The sequence below is a fragment of the Apostichopus japonicus genome, chromosome 15 (assembly GCF_037975245.1).
Source record: "Apostichopus japonicus isolate 1M-3 chromosome 15, ASM3797524v1, whole genome shotgun sequence".
Taxonomy (NCBI): Eukaryota; Metazoa; Echinodermata; class Holothuroidea; order Aspidochirotida; family Stichopodidae; genus Apostichopus; species Apostichopus japonicus.
Window position 1 is genome coordinate 3,949,259 of NC_092575.1, and position 14,069 is coordinate 3,963,327.

The 14,069-nt window shown below is 38.5% G+C and overlaps 2 protein-coding genes across 4 annotated transcripts; one reads left to right on the plus strand and one right to left on the minus strand.

Annotated features, from left to right (window-relative positions):
* LOC139981690 (ciliary microtubule inner protein 1-like) lies at window positions 1-1,705 on the plus strand. Its single transcript, XM_071994292.1, has 2 exons — window positions 1-149; window positions 1,219-1,705. Exons 1-2 carry the CDS (start codon window positions 94-96, stop codon window positions 1,637-1,639), a joined length of 477 nt encoding a protein of 158 aa, XP_071850393.1. The 5' UTR covers window positions 1-93; the 3' UTR covers window positions 1,640-1,705.
* A 1,784-nt stretch (window positions 1,706-3,489) lies between these two features.
* Window positions 3,490-13,836, minus strand: LOC139981693 (synaptosomal-associated protein 29-like). Of its 3 annotated transcripts, none has more exons than XM_071994299.1 (4): window positions 13,616-13,836; window positions 9,212-9,516; window positions 6,516-6,873; window positions 3,490-5,752 (listed from the first exon to the last, which is right to left on the minus strand). In XM_071994299.1, the coding sequence occupies exons 2-4, from the start codon at window positions 9,452-9,454 to the stop codon at window positions 5,586-5,588; spliced, it is 768 nt and encodes a 255-aa protein (XP_071850400.1). In that variant the 5' UTR covers window positions 9,455-9,516; window positions 13,616-13,836; the 3' UTR covers window positions 3,490-5,585. The 3 variants fall into 3 exon arrangements, with proteins under 3 accessions (XP_071850400.1, XP_071850398.1, XP_071850397.1); XM_071994297.1 differs by lacking the exon at window positions 13,616-13,836 and adding an exon at window positions 12,913-13,172; XM_071994296.1 differs by lacking the exon at window positions 13,616-13,836 and adding an exon at window positions 12,883-13,163.
* Window positions 13,837-14,069: the final 233 nt, after the last annotated feature.

The following is a 14,069-nucleotide window of genomic DNA, read 5'->3' on the forward strand; positions in this document are numbered from 1 at the left end:
ATTAAAAGATCATTACGTCATAATATTGTCGCCGATACCATGTTGACGAAATCAAACTGAGAATCTTTATTAGAAGCACACTGAACTATAACGATGGCTGGACGGAAACTGGGCTCACACCCCAACTTTGTTCACAACGACGAAATATGGTAAGTTCTTCTTTTATTTTGTTTTTTCATAGATATATATATATCTTTAACAACTGGGAATTGTGCACATCTGTTCAACTGATGTTAATCGCGGTCATAGTATCCATATGGGAAGAGGACATTCTAGATTGTTCTGTGATTCTGTTTTTGCAAACCCCTAATCAAGAAGGAAGGGAAACTGGGAAATGGGTGATGAAGTCGGCGTGTTAGTCCTAGCCTAATCCACTGTACACATGGTTTAATACAAGGCATAATGTGGGGGGGGGGGGGTCTAATTCAACTGAGGAGACATGGCAACTGTTGAGAGGTCGCCTGAAAAGTCTTGCATTCTCATTTTTATAACTTACGGTGAAATGAAGAGTGCAAAATGGCCCTGTGACGTAGTTGTGCGAGGGGCCTGATCCGGCTCTCTATGCCTGTCTGAGGCCGTAAAAGATTGGGGTGGCTTTTCTCCTTGTGAGTTGACCTGGTGGTATGAGTGTTAGAGTAAGTTGTCAGGCCCATAGCCATGACATTTGAGTTGGAAATGGTGGGGGGGGGGGGCGAATCACACCAACAATTTATGGAGGGCATAGTGTTTGTGACCTCGCTCAATTTTACATATTGGTATTGGTACAAATAGAGAGAGAGAGAGAGGGGGGGGGGGCGTGGAGTGAGCACAGTAGTATGTATGGGATGTGGCGGTAACCTCGTGCCCCAGTCCTGCTCGGTGGGCCTCTCAGAAGTCCAGCCTGTTTGATTGATGAAACTGGTGAAATCTATATTTCATTGCTTGTAAGAAACTTGTACCGATTTTAACGGTCAGCAACATACATCACTTCACCTCAGTGACGTTCCTAGAATAGTTGGCACCCGGGCAGATCCTTCCTTTGTCACCTTGTGCAAGGGATGCCGTCCTGTGAAGGGGTGTAAGAGGAGGGGCACGCCCCTTTAAGAAATTTGATTTATGTAAGGTGACTTAGATGCAAAATGGTGGTACGTCACTGCTTCACTTTGTACCTATACAGTCATGCATCAGGAGGATAAAGTGATGTATAAACCGCCAATTCTTTTGTGTATAACTCTACAGGAAGGACCATGTTCGTCACGAATTACAGTCTCTGCGAAGATGGCCGGATGAATGGTCATTTTTGACCAGAGAGTACTGCCGAGTCAACAAACGGCTAGTTGGAGATCGAGTTAGTCCAGATCCAGATGACGAAGGGATTTTCCCAGATTCCGAAAAGACGGCAAACACCAGCGAGGACGCTCCGATATGTGAAAGGGAAACGCCAGTGTCGAAATTTGAACCTCACAAAACTACCATTAATCTTCCACCGATTGCTACAGGGAACACGTGTTGTGTTTTCCCGCGTACCACGGCCGCTCTGATTGGTTGGAAGTCGACGAAGTCCGCTCATAGGTTAGAGAAATATGGTCGATACGCGCCAAATTCCCGAGGTCAACAGGGCATACTGAAATTGTTGAAATGGCCCAGCCAAGGTTTATAAACAGTGACAATGAGAAACAAACAAGTGTTGAATTACTATGTAAAGGAGCAGTACAGTGTGTTGAAATATGTCGTTTTGTGGTAAAAGTACGACGGAAAATAAAACCTAAACAGAAGTATATTTTCTTTGCAAAGTTTTTTTTTGATGTATATATTATGCATGTAGTTATTGGTTGTTCAAGTTGCCAGGGTATAGCCTATACTTGCATAGGTTACCCACGAATATTCCTCCACAAGACAAAAGGCAAAAAAAAAAAAAAAAACTCTCGAAATACATCTTTACCCCCCCCCCCCCAATCCTCACAGGAAATTGCTCCATTAAATGTGTTTTGTGCTTTATATACCTAACTTCACGTTCCTAGAAGCAACATACCCAGGCTATACATACAACACACAGGGGATGGGGGCTGTCAAAAGCCAAATAGGTATATTATGAACATGGGAATACAATATTCGATGATCCCACATTCCGCAGGCCCCCTGATTGATCCGTGCAATGGATATGTAGCCATCCCACCCCTGTCTCACCAGGCTTGCTAACATAGCTGTAGTCTACGCCTATAGTCTCCATGGAGAGCAATACACTTTTGACCAACATAACTGATCTCCTCGGGGTGCTACTTTCGTTCAAGGGACCAAATGAGTGGCGTGTCTGAAGTTGTTTCAAGGCCAGGCGCCGTCGGTTCGATCACCAAGACGATGGCAATATATGCCACAGTCCGTCACCACCCCCCCCCCCTTACACTCCTGTGCGTGAGTCATCCAGGGTAGCTATTCTTGATTTGTAAACACTACGATGACTTGCAAAGAATTTGTGAACAATCATGTTGTAGTAAAATTAGACAAGAAAACTAAAACAAATTAACACTGTTAAAAGGTGCATATACGTAAACAGCGCTATAACTCAAATGACGTCAATTAACAGACTTTGTACTCATTTCATTGTGGTCCTCACCATCTAATTATTGTCAAGACCTGTATGAAAATAGCGTGTGACGACACATTTTAAACACTCAAAGTAAAAGTGGTATTTTTTTTCCTCTTATGATTGCACTCGAAATCTGCATTTTGAGTTGATTTGAAATATATGTTTGCGATTCTACTCTATACTAAAATCAAATAAAGATAACAATGCTTCATTTATGGTTGATATTCCGATTGTGATTGTACCGATAGCTTTTAATTGTTTTAGAATTTGTAGATGGAAAAAAAGAAGAAAAAAATCATTGACATTCAATGTTTCCTATTGTTCCAATCTGAGAGGTTCTTTTACAAAAAGACAAAAGAGTTCCTTATTGTCTGTTGCTTTGCATTTGTCTTTAAAGTAAAACAATGAAATCACACAATGGTAAAGAGAGGTGAGGACAATGGTCTTCAAGGTATCATGACTGTTCCATTGTTTTTTTTTTCTCAAACAGCTTTGGAGATCAAATAAGTTCCCATGCCAAACAGGCATGGGGGTTGAAAACTTGCATATGGTGTGGAAGGGAGTGGGTATTGGGGAGGGAAGGGAGAGGTGTGTGACACAAAAAAACAAAAAAACAAAACAGACAAAGTTTTTGTTTTTAACTTCTATATATCATATTACAGTTACAGAAGTACCTTTCCATATAAAGAAACAGTTCAGAATGAGAAAAAACCATCCGAAAATAGAAGCAAACGCAAACTCATTGCACTTTGTAAACACAATGGCAGATCAGGGACTCTGTCCAAATATGTCCATAAATATCCAATCTGGGTATTTTACGTTTTTAACTACAGTGAGTTGGTCATACATCGTTAACTTAAGAAACATCAAATGATGTGTACAAAATTGGAAATTTTGCAAGTACTTTTGGATGTCCGTCCACATTTTGACAATAACATCAATACAATTTTACAATCGTATGTCATTTGATAGAGGAGGAGATACATACATAATAATGATTAATAATAGTAAAAGAAAATCAGAGATACTTGACCATTCCTGGATTCTATCAGCTGTAAGCTAACAAACACAAATAGAACTTTGGAGGTCAAATGTCACAACAACGAAGGTTTTTGTGAGAAGTCATGGACATACATGAACGGAAATATTTTCACACCAACTTGGTTTGGCTGAAATCACTTCTTTGTGGAATAGGGAACTATTGTGGCCCTAAAAAGTTCATGGGTCGGGTCTGACTATGAGCAAAATCGACTGCCTGCAGCAGTAATATATGATAAAGGCTTTAAGATCTCAATACCTGATTATTCATTCCATCCCGCATGTTGATGCCTATACTACTAATTAGCCTCTGACGGAGAAACAAACCCAACTTTCATAATTGGTGTTGTGATCTATATCTCCGCAAACAGCTAACAAACATCTCCAGTTTGGAGATACCACAGTGTTCACATTTATTCACTCACAAGATTTGAACAAGTCTGAATATGACATCATCAAGAAACATATGCTTAACCTCTTTTTAAAGGGTTTTCTGTTTTATTGTAGTACAAATGGGTTTTGAACATCCCAAATCTATAATGTTCTAAACGTATGTGCCCGCATTGTTTTCAGTGTCAACACCTGTTTATATTCACCTTGAAAAGACAGAGTAAAAGTAAATGGTTTCTCCTCCTCGTGGCAATATGACATCGACAAAATATCAGCCCCCCTTACGCAAACTTTGAACCATAATATCTCCCTATATAGTTTTGGGGCATTAGAATCACAAAGTGGTAAGAATTGCTGGAAATTTGATTTTGTGATTTGACACCCTCTAACACTAATCTGACACCCACCTCTGACACCCATCTCTGACAATGGCAATAAATTTTACATCTCCTTTATCCAACACAAACCGAAGAAGAAAAACAAGGACATCTTTCTTTGTCTAAAAAATGTGCATATCTAGACAAGGATGGGAAGGAAACAAAGTGACTTAAGGGCAAGCGTGACAAATGGAAATAGAAAAGTACTGGTTTCGGATGGGTAGGATTTGACAGCCTAATATCTTTGGCTTGGTTCAACTTATTCTCCCTGCTGTAATTCTTTATGGTACTACACAGAGCTTTTACTAACGATTACTACGAAAATGACTTGCAAAGAATTTGTGAACAATCATCTGTTGAAGAACAAGACGAGACAACTTTAACATAGTTAACACTGTTAAAAGGTGCATTTGTAACATTGCACCTTGTAAGATACATACGTAACCTTGTCGTTCTCCGTCATCGTTTAGCCTGAATCACTGCCTTCCTACCGACAGGCTGAAACCATTGCGTAATAGAACGGCGCAAGAGAGAAGAAGTAACACTGCTTCACAAATGGAACACTTCTTTAACTTTATTCAAAGCTTTGGATGAAACCCTGACACTTTATCATTATTACAACTGAGAGACAAAAAGGTAGTAAGAATTTGCAACTACTACCTGATCGTAAAATCCATCTACACACAATAACACATTGCTTGATCTGATTGCATCACACACTAATTTAAGAGAAAAATTCCGATAATAAATGAGGCATGTAGCAAACACTCCCCCCACCCCCACCCCACCTCCATACTGTCGCCACTTCAGAAAACAAGAAAAGATGATAAAAAATTACAACGAAAAGAAAAAGAGACTGAGTACATTTAGTCTACTGACACCACCGAAAATAGTAGAACATTGACGTTTTCGCTCGAAAAAAAAAAACAATTATCGGCTGAACCTTTTTCCTGTTCATTGTATCGTGATATTTGTTGTCAACAACTTGTTTGTATGGTAACCTCAATGGTTACTGACTGGCCAACAAGATAGTTTAGACTTCTCACAAATATAAATACTGTACACACGGTCATACCAAAGACGTTTAAATACTAATCATATTCTAAATCTCGGGTTGTAACGTATAGAGTATACCCTTGCCAGTTTCACTCTTTGTACGATGGATGGGTAAAAAAGAAAAAAAATCCCTCTGGTTTTCTAATTGTTTACTTTTATCACCGCCTAAGAAGCCGTTTGACATCCATGTTGGTCTTGTCTATCTTGTTGTCTACTCTGTTGGTTTTTCCGGTTATTCTTTCGATGTCGGCGTTCTGGTCGTCTAGCTCGCTGCCCAGACCCGAGGCTAGCCCCTTTAACCGAGACAAGCCTGAAGATAGTTCATCTGGAAATTTAAGGAAAAACAACAATAAAATGAGAAAGATCCGAGTTTGGAGAGATGTTTTAGCACATTTTTAAAGCCTGCACTGTAACAACTTTTAAACCTTTTCTTTATATACTTATTTCGATTTTTTAACTTTTAAACTTGTAAGAATACACAGCAAAAAATATACAAAATCTGAGTTTTACACTGTCAAGTTAAACAAACCGATAAAAACCAATTGAACATTTTCAAAAGTTATTATTAATTCTTTGGCTTTGAATATAGTATGCTATAGGCCAATGTCATATCATGGAAAAAAAGAAAACAAAACAAGTGGAAAAGCTAAAGGGGTGTGGGAGAAGGGAAGGGGGGAGGAGGGGGGTGAGTATCGTGAAAACAAAGAACTTACTAACCTTACAATACATTCTTTCAAGTTACTTACTTGAAATAACCTTAATGTTTATTTAACTTTTCATTAATATTTATTGTTCACAATTTTACAAGTTTTGTATATTTGATGTATTTTTTTTTTTTTATGCTTTTCAACTATTTTGCTTTTCAATTGTGTATACGTCTTACCCCCTAAGGGTAGGGTAGGGTGAGGTACGGTAGAAGGGGATTCCGAAGACATTCAAAGGTCGATGCCCGTTTTATTAACGACACGTTTTATATAATATATACTCGTTCTATTAAGAACAGGACAATTAAAAGGGGCAAAATTTGACCACAGGACACTGCTTGCAGTATAACAACAATTAATCCTAAACAGCTAAAAGCACTTTACCTAGATTTTCATCCAGCTGGGAATCAAAAGCAGCCATGCCGGACTGCTGACTGCGCTGTTGCTTCTGTTGATTGTAAGGTAGGTTCCTCATCCCTGGATGGTTTTCCATCCTCTCCTTCCTCCTCTCTTCATCTCTCTGATCATTGGACTGATTTTTATCAAGGTATGACTTCAGCTTGCTCTCTCTCTCTTCGGCCACCGGTTCCACGTTCTCGTTCTTGCGGCTGAAATAGTTTCTAAACCCCCCGAACACACTCTTGATGGACGTTATGTGTCGCTGAGATGCGGTTAGGTCGCTGTCTATCTTGTCCAGTCTCCGTTCCGTTCTTCTCAGCTGCTCACCTTGGCTCATAAGTTCCTGCAATCAGAGAAATGGGAAGATGTATCGGAAATCTTGGCCAGCCTTAGATGATTATTACAACTGAAACACTTCCCACACAGACCAGTCTGTTTTCTCCTTGTGCGATAATTTTGCGATTAAAGATTATATAAACTACAGGGCTTTATTTAGAATTCATTGCAACGCATTTTGACAACTTTCTGACACCTCCACTTTCCCTAAAATCAAAGAACATCACAGATAAAATAGGTCGTTTTCTGACTGCCCTCTTACACCATGTAATGGAGATTGCAAGAGATATAATGATATACATATCATTATACAGTGACTTGTGTTTTTTACGGTGAAACAATCACAAATTGGTTGAAGTGAGTCCTGACCTAAGTCTCATAAACAATAGAAATTTACTGTAAATTTATCTAATTAATTTATCGATAATTTCATCCGTTTCTTCCCCTTTTCATAATTTGTGATAATTTCTCTGTTTGGCAGTGAGTCTTTAAAATGTCCATGGTCCTCCAATCTGCCAGTTTCTAATTTACATTCTTACATGTTTTATGTAATCTAGCTTCAAATCAGTAGGTGATACTGTAGACTAGAAAGAATTTACTTGGGAATTTGTGTAGGCCTAGCCTGTTAATACCTCTTTAAGGAATGAATGAACTCTATTGTACACTTGTGTAGGCCTAGGCAACTAACACTTCTATAAGGTATGAATGAAATCTACTGTACATTTGTCTAGGCCCACTAACACCTACTAAAACTACTGTACATTTGTGTTGGCCTAGGCAACTACTGTAACACTTCTGTAGGGAATGAATGAAAACTTCATGACATGGCTTTATTTAGAATTCATTGCAACATATTTTGACAACTTCCTGACACCTCCACTTTCCCTAAAATCAAAGAACATCACAGATAAAATAGGTCGTTTTCTGACCGCCCTCTTAAGGCCCGGTCACACTATACCGATTTTTTATCGGAATACTATCCGATTTTCCCGGGGAATCGAAACAGCCAGTTTTTCGTTCGGGTCTTCTAGCCACTGTGATAAAGGACCTGATTTGCTATCTGTTGAGCCATTCCGATGTGGAATAGCCCTCTCCTAACTTTTGATATTAACTCCGTTTCCTTTTATCGGATAGCTATCCGATTTCTCTTACGATTTTTATCGGTTTTCGATGTGACGTCACTTCAGAATGTAGTCAGTTTCAGAACCCCTCAGATTTGGAGTAGGTATTCGAATATTCCACTGCATTCATTACATTCACTACCACAAACCTCACTCTTCGGCCTAAAATCGGAAAAATGGGACCGTATTCCGATAAAATATCGCTGTAGTGTGACCGGGCCTTTACACCTTGTAATGGAGATTGCAAGAGATAGACAAAGTGACATTTTCCTCTTCAGACTACTCTGTTCTGCACTACAAAGTCCCCCAACACAAGAGGATGATCTATTCAATTTAACAAATATGGTAAATAAGTGTAACAGTAAACACACTTCATCATGTAAATTTCTATATGGTACTGAACAGTAATTTGTAGTACTCACGCTTATACTGTATGACCTACAGTACTGTATTGTACTGCACATGTTACCAGTAGGTACCCTTCAAATTTCGAAGTTGACCAAATGCACAAATTTATGCAACATGATATAAGTAACCTTTCTCCGAGATTAAGTCTGTCAGCATGCCTCTGCAACTAGAATCTAAATTTGTGTCTGGTATTGTGTAATTTGTTACAATTTTTGCTAAAAGAAAGCCGATCAAAGTCCCCTGCAGATGAGACAGTCCCACAGTTTATGGCTTCACATGATACATGATTGCATTATGACTCACAACAGTGTTATTATTCTGAAAACTAATCCACAGTAGTGGGACTAAATTTTAAGTCAAACACTAATGAATGCGTATAAACCATTCATTCAAATAATTTGCATCATAATTAGAATTTCTAAATATTCTTGCAATTGTGCTAAGTACTTGGTACTGTCTTGGGTTATGTATGTGTGTGTTCTGATCATCATGAATACACAGTACGTCTATATCAAGTAATTTTCAAATTATTTCCGACGAAAAGGCTAGAGAAGAGATATTGGTTGGCGCAAAGGAACAGACAGAATCAAATCTTCACCATACCTAGACTGATATTGGTATTAAGGCCTTAATGGCCTGCATACCAGATTAGTTCACAACTGTAAGTCAATTTTTTTTTTGCATGCCAGATTTGGCCAGTGGGCCACCTACTAAGAACTCTTGCAATGTCTGTTGATACAACCCCTGTCAACTCTATAATTCAAAAGGATCTTTTGCCAGAAAATGAAAACGAATATATCTTTTAGTCTCACTCACTTGTGCTGTTTCGTTGCCTATATCTTCTGATTCGTAGACCAAGCCTAACGAGCGATTCGAGCTGTCTAATATGTTCTTTTTCTTCTGTTCTATTTGCTGCTGGAGATGAACCTTGGCGTTTGTTTTGTTATCATCTTCAAAGTCATACGTGCCAAAACCAGAGGTGTCGACATTTCCAGAACTACTGCCGTCAAAGTTATAATTAGCAAAATCGTCTCTGCCGTCCGATGAGAATGGATTCATGGTTTCACACTGGATGAACACCGCAGATAAAGTAGGACTGGTTATTTGTTAACAGCTTCGCTCTGAAATAAAAAACCAAAATTTTATTTTTAGCAGTGACTCATCTGATGATATGATACTGCAGTTAAACCTGAACTTTCTTCATCTTTGATTTCAACAACATTGTTGAACCCTCCCTTTAAAGAACGCTTTATTGTAAAAACTTGTGTCATCTCTTCTTAAAGTCAAAATTCTTGCTGGTAGAAAAATTGACCTCCTCATGAAAGATGAGAACCTCTTGAAAATATAGGTAGGCCTACAGTACAGTAAAAAAAATATCATACTGCTACAGATAATATGCCCTAACATTGCAGGAATAAGGCCCCTCCTTTGTTTCTGTTGACATAGCAACCAAATATTATGGGTCAAGGAGGTGGAGGATGGATCACAGCGAGTAACAAAATCCATTCTGACCTACTGTACTGTACATTGTACACCTGTAGACTGGTTTATTCCTCTACAGAGATATTCTGGGTGGTTGAAGTTGATTGCAAATATAATTTGCAGGCTATTTCTGCCATCATAGCATTTCATATGGCAAAGATATAAAAACTGTGATGTACAGTATATCACTTGCCAGTAAATATATTAGGGATGCACCGGATATCCGGTCCGGCCAGACTATCCGGCCGGATAGTGAGCAATTATCCGGTTCCGGCCGGATATTTTTCAAAATCCAGCCGGATCTTTTTCAAAATCTGGCTGGATCTTTTTAAAATCTGGCCTGAATTATTCCTTAAAAAGGTGTTGGTATTAACTTAAATCAATGTAAAATATTTCCAAAAATTAATGAAAACATTCAAAGTAAGGAAAAATTAGGTTTAACATGTTTAATTTAACCTTCTTTATAATATGCATATACCTCACCTAAGATTTGCTCCTTGTTTCATACTTCTACTTCTTATTAATGATTTTCTTTTGTGTAATCAAAAAATCCGGTTCCGGCCGGATTTCATGTACTATCCGGCAAAATCCGGTTCCGGCCGGATCCAAAAATGTGGATCCGGTGCATCCCTAAAATATATTCCAGTAAATTGCCAAGTTTTTAAGTTTCTAACATTTGTTATGCATATGTAGGGTGTGTCGGTATACCGATATTAAAGGTATGCTGGTAATTTCCTTCATACCCATACTGACGGTTTTGAAATCTGTCATCAACGAATACACCGAAAATACCAGGTATATCCGAAACAACCTTGAATACCGGTAAAAATAATACATTAAAAAACCGACCCAGACAATACACGCAAACACGAGGATACCGATATTCCCGCTGCTACTGTTTATCGTGTATACCTTACCACTCCCCTTAAGTAGTCATAAACTGTAAACATTCTTACTACACAACCTTAGCCCTTGCAACTGTTGCTTGTACTGTACCGAGCAAAAGGTCAACGAAGGGACACACAGATATGTTTCTTGCATTTTCACCTTCAAAAATGGTTTACGCCTAATCAGCCAATCACAAGCACAGAAGGGATACATTTACAAATGATAATGTGAAACAGTCTACGTACGGATTGGGGGGGGGGAGGTACAGAATACAGCACCTGTTGGAGGTTTTGAAACAAATGCTTCACTAAGAAAAAGGGATAGGATGGCATGTGTGTTAGGGCTGTGCATTAACGTTTAACAATCTAAACGCTTAAACGTTTCGTTTAAACGTGACCTCGATCGAGGTCCGTAAAAATCGAGCTACATGAAATATAGGGTTAACAATCCAATTTTAACCCTGATTGTAGTAGAAAATGCACAGGAGAATTGTATTTTCACCACTTCATATCATGCGGTAATTTTCCCCTCACTTTAAGCTATATAATTATTTCCCAACATAATACATGGTTATACCCAGCATAGCATTCGTGTTTTAACACAAACAAACTTTTTGCACCAAATGGAGACTTCCTGAAACGAAGATGTTATTGTAATACCCCCTCCCTCAAAAATACAATCAATTGCTCTACCCCTAATCCATGCTATTGAGCCAATTGTTATAATTCCAGAGATAGATAAACCTGCTGGGTGAAAACTGATTAGAGATTCACAGGCTTGCAAAAAGTGTTGCGCGATGAACCGCTTTTTAATTTCTTGACTAGGGAATTCAGGTGCTATCCTTCACATTGTGTGTGTACATGTATACATTTTTGTCTAGCAAGGAATCTGCAGTTTCTGTTAGCGATGCAATGTTGTCTAAGTGGTAAAGCGTGCTTGGAGCAGGTCTAAGACACACAAGTTAAATACAGACATTTTTGCATGCCCATTTTCTGTACCAACTGTCAGAGATATCGCAACGTTTTATTTAAGTTTTAAAACAATTCATACTGAACCAACTGATGGGATAATCTGGTCTCTATCTCACTACTTTCACAATACCACAGAGCTTTTGTGGTTCTAAGATGTCACTTGCTTTCCATTTCAAAATACCATTTCAAAGAAAAGAATCCCCCAAAGTTGTTTATAACAGACAGCTACTGTACTTGCCAAGTTAAAGTCATTCCCCCAGTCATGTGCATAATAATACCCACACTTTGCTACGGCTAATTGCGTTACAACTTCAGCATAGTTCTACCGCACTTGCAAGTAGTTTTTCACAAGTTCCATTTCACGCATGTAAAGTTTGTCAAATGCTCTAACAAGTTTTTTTGGAAAGAAACTGGAAGAAAAACAGAGAAGGGAAAGTCGTTTTAAAATCGCAAATAAATGTGTAGGCTAGCCAAGTGTCCATAGGTTCATGTTAGTGTTTGATAGTATGTACAGTTAATGCTGGAAGTAGTGGTTCCGTGAAAATTACTGGTATATATAACCCGTAATACCGGTATTCGTCAGCGGGTATGCCGGTATCTGTATTGGCTTATACCAACGCACCCTACACATATGTACAGGAAATGTTCAGGCTATGAAGACCACAGGTGGCACAGTATGCCTACATCATAAGGAGATAAAGGAGATATTGATGCTAGCAATTTTGCATGTTATGAACATAAATTATCACAAAATATTGAAAACAACCAAGGCAATGATGTACACTTCGAAATATAAATTATCCCATTGACATGTTTTAAGTTACACAGTTAGCCTAAGTGTCACTGTGAGTAATAGTAATAGGCTAATACACAAGCATCCACTTAATAATATTTCTAGAACTGTGGTGTAGGTCCCCCCCCCCAGCCTTACTGCAAGTTTATAATTCTTGGACTGCGCTTATCCTAATACTAGTTAGTAACAAGTCCACAGTGGTTCCGAGCCTATAGTATAGGGCATAACGTTAGTATTTAGTAGTACTAGTGCTAGTAATAGCAGTACTACTATTTAGGCCTAGTAGTAGCAGTATCCTAATAAATTACAACTTACAACCTAATAAATTACAACAAAAAAGACAGTTCGCTTACTATTGAAAATAAGAGAAATAAAGCTATTACGAAGAGTAAGATGACTTCTCCCAGTAGCCGATACGTTGATTGTGTTATTGATAAGGTAAAGAAAATGTAACTTCCTATTATGTCAGCGTGTGACTTCTCGTGTTTCTCTTCTATCAAAAGCAACAACTATGCATGTAAACTGTATGATTCCGATCCTGTATATTGACTGTACTGGACTACTGGTATATATTTCTCAACGATTATGCGTCACAGTCATACGCAAATGCTAAGTGCGATGGTAATGGTGTGATCATAAAAATTGAAGTAGGTATGACACATCCCAGTGTACAATAGCAATGTGTTGTTTGTTTCAGTTTCCGTCAGGTCAAATTTACTGAGGTCATGTTTATTTTGATCGTCTCCGTTATGAAAACAGATATTCACAAACAGTCGAAGTGTGCGAGTACATATGAACTTAGCTAATTTACATTCGATCAATCAATCAATCGGAAAACGGCAATATCAACGACAGTTGTTAGAATGCACTAACACACAGACGTTCAGCTACATGAAATTATGTTCAAGCAGACAAAATGTTAGCAGTTTCTTGAATGTTTTCCCCAATCTGAGCATGCTTGATGTGGTTTGGAAGAGCGTTCCATTGTTTAGGACTAAAACATAAGCAAGACCATCCGCCAAATGACACACTGTGAGTTTTGGGTGGAATGATGACCTGCACCAAATCTTTTCATTTAAAAATTACCTTCTGACTGACTCTTTGTTTATCACAGTTTTGGGAAACATGTCAGCACCGTCGTACATTCAGCATTATTTTTGTGCTCGGGATGGGTCACAGGTCACCTGTGGGGAATTTCTCCTCCAGAATAAAATCAAGGGGTCACTGGATCCGCCAACACCCAGTGACAGAGCAAAATACTAGCGATAGAACAGTAAATAATACATAAGGTCTATATGGGGTAAACAAACAAAAATTCTTCAACATTGATTCAAAACTTGCAAAATATGGCGCCAATTTGTCTAAACACCGTACTTAGACAAACGGCTGTGCTGGATCGCTCTTTATCAATTTCTATGGTTGCGCCACAATCAGTTATCTTTTTTTATAATTTCAACAAAGGGTACGGTGTCGTCATCCCAAATTTGAATATTCAACAGTTTAGCATAATTCACCTTTTCGAAAGAACACCTTATTGCGA

Bases quoted from the DNA above. Each gene is read 5' to 3' on its own strand.
- LOC139981690 (XM_071994292.1), top strand. From the start codon at position 94: ATGGCTGGACGGAAACTGGGCTCACACCCCAACTTTGTTCACAACGAC. The intron at 150-1,218 runs GTAAGTTCTTCT...ATAACTCTACAG, and splicing joins GTTCACAACGACGAAATATG to GAAGGACCATGTTCGTCACG.
- LOC139981693 (XM_071994299.1), bottom strand. From the start codon at position 9,454: ATGAATCCATTCTCATCGGACGGCAGAGACGATTTTGCTAATTATAAC. The intron at 6,874-9,211 runs GTGAGTGAGACT...CTCTGATTGCAG, and splicing joins TAGGCAACGAAACAGCACAA to GAACTTATGAGCCAAGGTGA. The intron at 5,753-6,515 runs GTAAAGTGCTTT...TTAAATTTCCAG, and splicing joins CCAGCTGGATGAAAATCTAG to ATGAACTATCTTCAGGCTTG.